We start from the raw sequence: 12,202 nt of genomic DNA, 5'->3' as shown, positions 1-12,202 counted from the left end.
AATGAATTTATTTGACTATATAAAAGTATGAAAATCTGTTAAACAAGAAAAAATTAAGATATTGTCAGTGTTTGCTGATGTGAATTTGGGGAAATGAAAATGTAGGAAAATTCGTATTTTAAAAAGAACTCACAAAAGTAGACACGAGAAATAGTAAGACGCAGATAAATAAATGGACTATTTGCAGAAAAGAAAATACACAGGGCACATTTATTAAATGGCTAAATGCCCAGTGTCCAGAAAAGAAATGTGCAATCAAGTGTTGTAGTTTGGATCTTGAAATGTTTCCCAAGGGCTCATGTGTTAAAAGTCTGGTCCCCAGTTGGTGGTGCTATTGGGAAGTGATTAACCTTCAGGAGGTGAAGGCTAGTTGGAGGAAATAGGTCACTGGAGGCCTTGCCCTTGAAGAGTATATTTTATCCCTGATCTCTTCCTCTTTCTTTGCTTCCCCACCATCAGGTGAGCAGCTTAATTCTTCTACACCTTCTAGACCATGATGTTCTTCCTCATTATAGGCCTAACAGCAATGAAGCCAGCCTTTCGTGGACTGGAACATCTAAAACTATGAGCCAAAGTAAATATTTTCTCCTTTAAGTTGATTCTGTAAGATATTTTGTCACACAGACAGAAAGTTGACTAACACATTGAGCAATGAGATGTTTTTTTCTTTTAACAAATGAGAAAACAAACAATAACAAACCCCAAACAAACAAAACACAATCTTTTTAAAAATGATAATAAAGTTAGGTAGAAGTTGGTGAGATGGAGATAGTTACATACTGCTGGCAGGAGTAGAAACTGATTGCTTCTCTAGAAAACTACAAGACCATACACATCAGGATGCTTAAATATTTTACCACTTTGCCCAATGATAATCCTGACAGAAAAATATTTTAAGTTTAAAGTAATCTGTATATTGTTAACAGGAAAATCTGAAATAATTTTTAAAGAAACTATGGTGCTTAACATGGTTGATGAATCCTTTATAATGGTGTGAGAAAAATACCACAGAACAATTTGAAAAAAATAGGACCACAGAATATTTGCTATATGCTTCTGGAATGTAAAACAACTCATTCAATGCAGAAAGGTCTGGACGAGAAAAGAAATTTGCCCCAACCTTTCTCAGTCCCTAAGGAATAGGTAAAGCCATATTTTAAAATGCCACAGGGAACGAGTCACCAGCAAAGAGAAGTCTTTATTTAACTAGCACTTACAGGTATTTTCTACTTACCAGGCTCTGCTTGAAGGGCTTGAAAATATTAGTTCAGTGCTGTCCACTAGAAAAATAATGTGAGGGGCTGGTGATGTGGTTTAGTGGTAGACCTCTTGCTTAGCATGCATGAGGCTTTGAATTCAATCCCCCACACTGCAGGGGGGGTGGGGGAATGTAAGTCCTTTGGAAAAATGTGAGCCACCCAGGTGACTTTAAGTTTTCTAGCACACACATTAAATAGTCATTTATATTTTATATCCAGAATGTTATTATTTCAAAATGTGATCAATATGATTAACAAACAAGATAGATTATCTCCTTAATAGTTAATTAATGGTGACATATCATTTTGTTGTTTGTACCAAGTCTTTGAAATCTGGCATGTGTTCATACAGTACACTTCATTCCAACTAATCACTTTTTTTTTCCCTTTGGTACAGGGGATTGAACCCAGGGTGCTCTACCACTCAGCTACATCCCCAATTCCCAGCCCCTTTAATTTTTCATTTTGAGACAGGGTCTTGCTAAATTTCTGCGGCTGGATTTGAACTTGGAATCCTCGTGCCTCAGCCTCCTGAGCTGCTGGGATTACAGTCTTGTGTCAGCACGCCTGGCAACAACTAGTCACATTTTTGAATGTTCAATAAGCCACATGTGGAGTTATGCATTGAATCATGCCCACCCACCCCCCATTCAAATGGGAAACTCCTAAACCCTAGTAGTTTAGAGTGTGACTTGACTTGGAAACAGGGTCATTGTAGATGTAATTAGTCATGATGAGGTCATAATGGTATAGGGTGGACCCCTACTTCAGGAACTCCTTATAAAAAGGGACAAATTGGACACAGAGAACCACACAGGGAGAATATCATGTGAAGATGAAAAAGGGTCAGGATGATGCTTCTTCAATCTGAGGGTTGCCAAAGGTGGCTGGAAAACCTTTAGAAGCTAGGGGAGAGCACATGGAGCACATTCTTCTTCCGAGTCCTTAGAAAAAAACTTATGTTGCTGAAATCTTGATGTTGGACTTCTGGACTCAGGAACTGAAAGAAGATAATATTCTGTTGTTTAAAGTTTGGGATGCTTTGTTTCAGCAGTCTTAGCACACTGGTGAGTGACTGCCATATTGGATGGAGAAGGGTTGGCTCATTGAACTCCTCCTGACTGTGCTCAAAGAAAGGACTATTATTATCCCCATTTATGGGTCAGGAAATTGAATTCAAAGAGTTTCCCAAGATTTTGTGGCCACCAAGTAGCAAGGCCAGAATTGGAGCCCAGGGAGGTGGTATGGGACCCCATGTTCCAGGTCACCCTTAAGTCCCTGTCTTTCCAATGCAGGGCAGATAGCTTGCGGTCTACCAGTCCTCCTTAAACCTTAAATGTTGCTGGGCGTGGAAGACTAGTTCTAACCTCTGGGCATCAGGGAACCAGATGGTTTCTCTCTTCCATAGTGTACTCTTATCTTCCTTCCTTCTGAAAGGTGGCTCATGCCTTTGGTCCCTCCTGAACTGTGAGCAGAAAAGTTGGACCTCAATGATGCTGCTGTCCTGGTATGATCCACATCCATGCCTCATGGCCAACTCAACATGGTGCCTTTTCCTACCACCTTCCTGATTCTCCTAAAATTCCTGGATTCTCTCTTGGGCCACAGCTGCCCTACTGGGAGTCCTAGCTAAAGCCTATGACCTGCAAAGTGAAGGAAACCCCTTGAGGTAAATGATACCTGTATCCTAGACAGTGAGAGGAAGATTTGCAGAAGCTCCTGCTGGCTGTGCCCCACATTGTGGCTACATCAGCCCCACTCTGCAGATGACTTGGCTGAAGAGATGCCACTGGATGTCCCTCCAAATGCATGGGACTTGGCTTGGGTGGCCCTGGCCAGAAAGTTGGAGGAGGGAATGTCTGCCTGGTAGATGCTTAGGGAGGTGGCCACAGGCCTGAGCCTGCTTAAAAGGTAAAGATCAGGTTCCAGGGATGCTGAGGGAAGAATTTTTCTGTGCTCCTTCCCCAACAACTCAGGGTGACCCCAGGAAAAGTTTTGGCCTGATTGGTCCAAATCCACTCTATTTCGCAGGAAGGGACATGGCCACAAAGCTAGGAAAAGGGAAAGGGGTTACCAAGGGTAGACTGACTAACTGCCCTAAAGACCCAGCACCAGCAAAAAGTCAGGTTAGAGTGTTTGGGTCCCTGGGTCCCCGCTTAGATTTCCGTCTTTCTTCCCCTACTGCTGATAGTAGGCCCGCCCTGGCCCCTGGGGACTCAACCCCCAGTTCTTTGTTATGCATGTCAATGTGGCCAGCTCACAAGGCCATGACGCTCGGGCTTGCGGTTCCCTGTTTATCTGCCTGGAGCATATGTGTCTCTCGGGAACATCTTGACGTGTTCAAGCCTCCTGATAGGGGACGGTGACGTGACGGTAACCCAAGGACGCAGTTATTACTCTCCCCTCCTCACTTTTGAGTAATTTCCCGCAGCTGTTAAAAAGATATATAAGGGGAACAAATTTGGCAATAAAGCGCGCACACGCTCCCTCCTGGATGAAGAACCTTGGTGTCCTGTGTATTTTTAACCCCGCCGTCCCTCCAAAAGCTGGGAGGTCCTTAGTTCTTGTCAGGCCACGTGGCACCAGGTGGGGAGTGTTTGGTGCTATCTATATTCCCTTGCTGCTTCCTTCTACCACAGGGCCATTGCACATGCTTTCCCTCTGACTTGAATACTCTTCCTTTACCTACTCCCTCCACACTACCATTTAGTGACCCCTTACTCTGATCCACCAGAGTAACTGCTCACATAGAATTTTACTTCTCTTTTTTAGGGTATTATTCTCATTACACATAGCTTGTGATTATTTCACTCTCCTCCTTAACTTTCAGGCCCATGAAAGCATGGACTGTTCTCATCATTGTACCTGTATTTTCATTTCATTTAGATGATGACTGAGCTTAAGAAACTAGTCAGGACCAGGTCGAGGTTTAGACACTTATCCATCTATACCTAAGTCCTGGGTCAAACACTTTCTGCCCTGGCTCCCTAAAAATATAGTAAGGTCTAAGAAAAGCATGGAACTAGTGGATCCCCAAATGTCCCCCAGAGAAGGTGACATTTGAGCTGAGCCCTCAGGGTGGAAATAGGAAGATATTCTAAACAAAGGTGACAAAACAAAATCACAGAGGTGAGAAAAAGATGCCATAGGACACATTGCTCAAAAAGTTTGAGGTCAGGTCACCAAGAAACTTCAGACCATATTGGGGACTTTGGGTTATCCCTTCTCAGTAGTGAGGAGCCATTGGAGGTTTTAGAGAAGAAACCAATGGGACTGTACCTATGCTGAGATAACCTTTGGCCCAGTGTAAAGAATGACCTGGGGACATTCAAATGTTCAGAGTAGGGAAAACAGGAGACTACTGCAGAGATTCATGGTAGGTATGGGAGAGGACTTCAGAGAAGCCAACATGGACAGGGAAAGGCCAGTGCCTTACTTCTGTCCCATGCCAGAGCTGTGTTGGCAGACTTACTCCAGAAATTTTGAGGGCCAGAGATTATTCAGGGCCCGATCTAGGGAAGTTATGTTCTTCCTGTAAATTATAAATTTATTGCAGCTGATTCTTCTGACTACTTCAAATACTTTCAATGACTGGGCACAGTGGCACATGCCTGTAATCCCAGCAGTTTGGGAGGCTGAGGCAGGAAGATTGTGAGTTCGAAGCCAGCCTCAGCAACTTAACAAGGCACTAAGTAACTCAGTAAGACCCTGTCTCTAAATAGAATACAAAAGAGCTGGGAATGTGGCTCCATGGGTAAGTTCAATCCCCAGTACTCCCCACAAAAAAGATAAACAAAGCCAGACACTAGTATAGACCAAAAAGATAGACTTTATTAAATAATAACTATAATTATATGTCATTTTATGATAGGGACATGTTCACAGAAATGTGTCATTAGGCAACATGATTGTTGTGCAAACATCTTAAAATGTACTCAGACAAAGACAGCTGTGGCTTTGCTAGATGATACAGTCTTATGGAACCCGATATATGTGGCTCATTGTTGACTGAAACTTCATCATGTGTCATGTGACTGTATTACAATCAGGAAGCAAAATTAATGTACTTCAACAAGACAAAAGTCAGGAGACATTTTTAAGTGCCAGGATGGGCTAATGAATAACATTTGGTCCATGTGACCAGGCCATTTGGTTTGCTAATGAACACTTATTCAGAAGAGGCACAAACTTCTTATATCTTTACGACATGTGATAGTGGTACAAGGTGCTCACCAAAGTTAGGCCTTCACTCTCCCATAGGAAGTAGGAGCCAGACAGGTAGTACCTCTTGAATGTTTGCATTTCAAAGAGCCAGTCCTGGAGGAGACTTATCTAGGTGGTAGTTTTAGGTGGTAGAAAATTCTTATCTCAAAAGGGGCCTGAGGAATCTCATTTATCCTTATAGCAAACAAGCTATGAAGGAGGTACTATTATGTCATCCATTCGCCAGTGAGACAGAAGCTCAGAGGGCATCTGGTTACTTGCCAAGGTCCCAAGTAAATGCCAGAAACAGCACTTGAACTCAGGTCTGTCTTATCTTGCCATACCCTGTTCATGAAAATATACTCAACATCACTGGAGAAATTGAAGAAATGTAAATTAAAACTACAAGGAGACATACCAAGAACCTATTAGAATGACTACCACCAGAATACCTGAGAGTACCAAGACAAGGATGTGAAGCAGCAGGAATGTTCCCATGCTGCTGCTGGGAATGCAAAATTATGCAACCTCTCTGCAAAATAACTTGGCACTTCCCCATGGCATTAAATGTACCCACTTCACATGGCCCAGTGGGAATCCCACTCTAGAGAAAAGAAAGCTTTCAATCATGCAAAAAAAAAAAACACCTTAAATATGAATGCTTATAGCAGCTTTATTAATAATCACCCCAGATTGGAAACAAGTCAACTAGCCTTCAATTGAGAATGGATAAGTAGCATCATACACTCAAATATATATCCACATAATGGAATACCACTCAGTTGCAAAAAAGAGTCAATCACTTCATACAACAACGTGTTTAAATTTCATAGGCATCATGGTGAGTGAAAAGCATATCCAAAAAAACTATATATCAAATGATCCCATTTATTTTGCATTCTGGGAAATTCAGAACTGTAGAGATAAAGAACAGATCAATGGTTGCTCAAGGTAGGGTAAGGGGAAGGTTTGACTCCAAAGGGGAAGCGTGAGGGAATTGAGGGGGTGGCAGAGCTGCTCAACATGTCATTTATGGTGGCGGTATGTATGTGCTTGTCAAAGCTCAATGAATTAAGCAATTAAAAAGGGATAATCTCACTGGTTCAAATTATGGGTCACCTGTGCATCCTAATTCTGATTCAGCATAATTGAATTGCTGAATCAGAAAATTTGGACATCGGAAATGGTGGGCCTTTTGGGTAGGAAGGACAGATTAAGCAAAGATAGGGATGAGGGCTGGTGAAGGCTGAGTGGAGGCTTGGGTTGGAGGATAGTGGGAAGGAGAGGAAGTAGCCAGGACCAGTTGTGAGCACTAGCCATCAGCCTGTGGAAGTTGTGGGGCTGGAGCAGATCATGGGGCCAAAGGGCCAGAGGCAGAGAGACCTTTCTGTCTTCACCTTTGCCTCCCAGTGCCCTCCCTTCAACAGCTAGGTTGCAGCCCTCAGGCATGTGCCCTGCTCCTTGGTGCCATCTGTGCAGGGGAATATGGTGGGTATGAGCATATCAGAATCAAGGAAGATAAAGGAACCAGCCATCAGATTTCAGAATCCACTGAGTAAACTTGCTGTCAAAATTTTGCAATAGATTGTTAAGTAAGGGTGCATGGTGAGCCAATGTGGAATCTCTGAGAATAAGGCCTACTGAAGGGCCACATTTCCACTTGGGGCCAGAATTTCTGGAAAATGGCCAATTAGGGAAATACTTTGACAAATGACTGGACATTGAGGACAAGCTAGGGCAACATTGTGCACACAGCGGTGGCAGCAGGGGTGATGCTTGGTCAGAATCTCTGTTAATGGCACGACACTGCCAGATGCAAAGAGGCTTGATGGCAGGACAATGCTATCCTAGTAGCATTGTGGGTCCTCATACTCAGCGAGTTTCAGACTTAGGCTAAAATTGCAATCAGAAGCTTGGAGACCCAGAGGGTAGAAAAATTTTCAGAGGCCGTAACACTGGGAGTAAGAATATATATGGAAGATGGAATTGACTTCCAAAGTTCTTTCTAGATGGGAAAGCTGTGAGATTGGATTTGCATTAGAAACTGATTGTACAACCACATAATGGGTACTGTGTTAATCATGTCATTCATGTTCAGTATTCTGATGCTTTGACACCTGGGGCCTTGTTGACCTTGGAAGGACTGTCCCTCCAAGTGTTAACCAATTCCTAGAGAGTAAACAACATGTCCACAAGCAAGCTTTCCAAATACAAACCAAGTGATATAAGCTCACATTCCAACCATCTCCTTTCCCAGGGTCTCACTCTCTGGGCCACTATCCATCTGCCTTAATTATCCCAGGACCAGGACCAGGTACCAGATGATTAAGGATTGTACTCAAGAGTATACTAAAAGTATTCAGACTAGCAAATCGTAAGCCTGCTTGCCCTACCTGGCCCATTCCTCCCCATTGAAGTCATAATAAATGCTCTTGGCTCGAGTTTTTTCCTTTCTTTACATCTCATGGCTGAACATGTTGTCTACCATGGTATAGCATCTCCCCTTATCAGAACTGAGTCATAATTTTTTTTTTTTTTTTGGCGCTGGGGATTGAATCCAGGGCTTTGTGTCTGCTAGGCAAGCACTGTACCACTGAACTATGCCCCTCATTGAAAAACCTAGTTTTTCAATGAAAATCATTTATCAATCTTTTCATCCCACTATACCTCCAATTTTCTACTGATATACTTTATTTTAGAATGGCAACTCATTTCTCAGTATCAGTTCATAGAAAAAGGCCTGGGGTTTTTGATTCAGAGTTCAAGATCATAGGAGATAGGAGTAAGGATAGAGTATCTATGTTGCTTTGTTGGGCCACCTGGCCTCCACTAGACCACCACCCCAACAGCTCCTGAGGAACAGGCCAGTTGTGATGGCAAGGCTGCAACCTGCTAGAGTGGGATCCCTATTTCTGGAGAGGTTGGACAGGGGTCTGACCAGGGAAGGCCATGAACTCACTGAGGATTCAGAGATCAAAGAGGAGGATGTGGAACTGAAAGATTTGCCTAGAATTTCTCCACCTTTTCCATGAAGGTTTGGTCTGGGAGTAGCACTTCCACGGTGTAGCTGATGTGTTTAGAATGAACCAGGCTGTAGGTGTTGTCGAACCTTAAGACATCTGCAGTGAGCAATAGACATTCAGACAGGATGCTCCATCTGGGACCCTGCCCTCCATGGTGGTAAATACATGTGTGGGTGCCCAGCCAGGGAACCATTGCCAGGGCTGAGAGCCCAGAGCCAGTCCCACACTGTGTCTATCAGAACCAGGGGCCCTTACCTGGTGGGAAGAACTGGATGACCTTTGAAGACTCCTCCCCTGCCCCCACCTCCAGGTGGAGCTGTTTCCTGCCAACACTCACAGACACCAGTCTTGAGGCAGGTGAGCCTCCCATCCTCAGGTACCAGGTGGGCATTGTAGCGCTGGCTGGGCAGCACCTCTGTCATCTCCCCAGCCCTCTGCCGCTCCCCCATCTTGGTCTTCAGGAAAACCCCAAAGCCAATGTCTCCACCATCCGATGCAAATTGCCACCTGCAACAGACAGAGCCCCACTGATGACCTCCTGCCCAGGCCCTGGAGCCTCTCCCAGTTGCACCCAGGTGTGGAGCGGTCGCTGTCCCTACCTGAGCACACAGCCTGGGAACAGGATCTCATTTTCCACATGCTGGGAGGAGCCACGGCCCATGGTCACTGTGTGCTCATACTGCATCCTCACCTGCTTGCACAGGTGGTAGCTCTTGGGCACCTCACCCCCGTAGTTGATCTGTGGGTGAAGGTGGGTGAGTAGACACTAGGCCACGGTGGTCTCCCCTCTGTCCCCATCCTCTGGGCACTCCATACCTTAGTTATGCACTTGGGGTTGCCATCAGGGTCAGTCAGAGTCCCCCCAAACTCCACAGGCAGCTGGTCGGGGCTGATGAACTTTGACAGCTCCTGCTTCCAGTTGTCTGTATGGGAACAAGAGGGGGCCTCCAAGGGGCTCAGGGATGGCAAAGGGGACCCAGCCCAGTTTTGACCTATATCCATGTGTTCCCCTCTCCTTGGAGTGCTTCTGGTCTTCATTCCCAGGAGCAATCCTGTCTCTAGCGATGGAAGCTGAGTAGCTCTGGGCCTAGGCTTGGAACTCAGCATGTGCTTCTGCGACTAATTCCTGCTCCAGGCCTGCACCATTCTCACTGCCCCTCTAGGCCTGACCTGTCCAGGTGTTGGCTCATTGATTGTCTTGACAGGGAGTCAGACTAGCAACTTCTGAAGCCTGGGGTCTAGGACAGGGAGACCGTGACCTAGGTTTTGCCATCCCTTAGAGACTGAACTACATTCAGTCATTCCCTGCTCTTGGCTCTCAGAGGTTTCTAGCAACCTCAGGCCAAGCTTGTAACAATTCCTATCAAGTTTGTTCACCCCAAAGGAACAAAGGCATTGCAGGAACAAAGTAAAAGAAAGCAGAAGTGAATACCTAACATACCATGGTACAGAAATGGACTGCTGAAGCATAAAAGTGATGAAATAATCAAAGGGGAAAATCCCCCAAATTTGACATGAAAACATAGCACTAAGTTAAAAATCAGATAATAGGACAAATATGAACTGGGGAAAATGTGTGCCATAAATATGCCAGGATTAGTCAATGTACTTAATATATAAAGAGCACTTATAAATAAACAAGAAAATACTTCTCTAGAAAAGGGGTATGAGACCACAGGAGGCAAAAAACAAGAAATTCAAATAACCAATTTGAAAAAGTCCAACAACACAAGTCATAAAAGAAATCCAATGTAAAAAATAATAATTATGGGGCTGGGGATGTGGCTCAAGCGGTAGCACGCTCGCCTGGCATGTGTGCGGCCCGGGTTCGATCCTCAGCACCACATACAGGCAAAGATGTTGTGTCTGCCGAAAACTAAATAAATAAATAAATATTTTAAAAAAAAAAAAAAATAATAATAATAATTATGGCCAGAGTCTTTTAAATTATTAATGCACAATTTTGACAAGAGTGTAGAGAAATGAGCACATTCATGCATAGTTGGTGAAGTTAAATTATGCATTATGCATGGAGCACAACATTGTTAAAGGTACCATAGGTCCTAATAAGTGTTTTTCTTTGAAGGAAGAAAAAAAAAATCCCTCTTGTTTTTATACAATGGAAAAAATGTGGATGTGTACAAAAATCTATAAAGATATTCACTATTGATTTGTTTCTTTTTTTTAATTTTTTATTGTTGGTTGTTCAAAACATTACATAATTCTTGATATATCATATTTCACACTTTGATTCAAGTGGGTTATGAACTCCCATTTTTACCCCATATACAGATTGCAGAATCACACCAGTTACACATCCATTGATTTACATATTGCCATACTAGTGTCTGTTGTGTTCTGCTGCCTTTCCTATCCTCTACTATCCCCCCTCCCCTCCCCTCCCCTCCTCTCTTCTCTCTCTACCCCCTCTACTGTCATTCATTTCTCCCCCTTGTATTATTTTTCCCTTTCCCCTCACTTCCTCTTGTATGTACTTTTGTATAACCCTGAGGGTCTCCTTCCATTTCCATGCAATTTCCCTTCTCTCTCCCTTTCCCTCCCACCTCTCATCCCTGTTTAATGTTAATCTTCTTCTCATGCTCTTCGTCCCTACTCTGTTCTTAGTTACTCTCCTTATATCAAAGAAGACATTTGGCATTTGTTTTTTAGGGATTGGCTAGCTTCATTTAGCATAATCTGCTCTAATGCCATCCATTTCCCTGCAAATTCTATGATTTTGTCATTTTTTAATGCAGAGTAATACTCCATTGTGTATAAATGCCAAATTTTTTTTTATCCATTCGTCTATTGAAGGGCATCTAGGTTGGTTCCACAGTCTTGCTATTGTGAATTGTGCTGCTATGACCATCGATGTAGCAGTGTCCCCCTGTAGCATGCTCTTTTTAGGTCTTTAGGGAATAGACCGAGAAGGGGAATAGCTGGGTCAAATGGTGGCTCCATTCCCAGCTTTCCAAGAAATCTCCATACTGCTTTCCAAATTGGCTGCACCAATTTGCAGTCCCACCAGCAATGTACAAGTGTACCCTTTTCCCCACATCCTCGCCAGCACTTGTTGTTGTTTGACTTCCTAATGGCTGCCAATCTTACTGGAGTGAGATGGTATCTTAGGGTGGTTTTGATTTGCATTTCTCTGACTGCTAGAGATGGTGAGCATTTTTTCATGTACTTGTTGATTGATTGTATGTCGTCCTCTGAGAAGTGTCTGTTCAGGTCCTTGGCCCATTTGTTGATTGGGTTATTTGTTTTCTTATTGTTTAATTTTTTGAGTTCTTTGTATACTCTGGATATTAGGGCTCTATCTGAAGTGTGAGGAGTAAAGATTTGTTCCCAGGATGTAGGCTCCCTATTTACCTCTCTTATTGTTTCTTTTGCTGAGAAAAAACTTTTTAGTTTGAGTAAGTCCCATTCGTTGATTCTGGTTATTAACTTTTGTGCTATGGGTGTCCTATTGAGGAATTTGGAGCCCGACCTCACAGTATGTAGATCGTAGCCAACTTTTTCTTCTATCAGACGGCGTGTCTCTGATTTGATATCAAGCTCCTTGATCCATTTTGAATTAACTTTTGTGCATGGTGAGAGAAAGGGATTCAGTTTCATTTTGTTGCATATGGATTTCCAGTTTTCCCAGCACCATTTGTTGAAGATGCTATCCTTCCTCCATTGCATGCTTTTAGCCCCTTTATCAAATATAAGATA

The 12,202-nt window shown here is 43.4% G+C and overlaps 1 protein-coding gene across 1 annotated transcript in view; it reads right to left on the bottom strand.

Moving 5' to 3' along the window:
• Nucleotides 1-8,468: 8,468 nt before the first annotated feature.
• The window catches only part of LOC124089461 (putative SEC14-like protein 6), a 31,222-nt gene continuing 27,488 nt past the window's right edge, over nucleotides 8,469-12,202 (bottom strand). Inside the window, 4 exon segments of the mRNA XM_046439499.1 lie at nucleotides 8,469-8,581; nucleotides 8,823-8,992; nucleotides 9,085-9,224; nucleotides 9,302-9,408. Coding sequence (XP_046295455.1) covers nucleotides 8,469-8,581; nucleotides 8,823-8,992; nucleotides 9,085-9,224; nucleotides 9,302-9,408 — 530 coding nt within the window.

This window comes from Marmota monax, unplaced genomic scaffold (genome assembly GCF_021218885.2).
Source record: "Marmota monax isolate L192 unplaced genomic scaffold, Marmota_monax_Labrador192_F-V1.1 WCK01_AAM20220418_F8-fsc00253, whole genome shotgun sequence".
In the NCBI taxonomy this organism is placed as follows: Eukaryota; Metazoa; Chordata; class Mammalia; order Rodentia; family Sciuridae; genus Marmota; species Marmota monax.
Note: the sequence above shows the minus strand (reverse complement) of the source record. Positions and strands in the feature narration are given on the sequence as shown.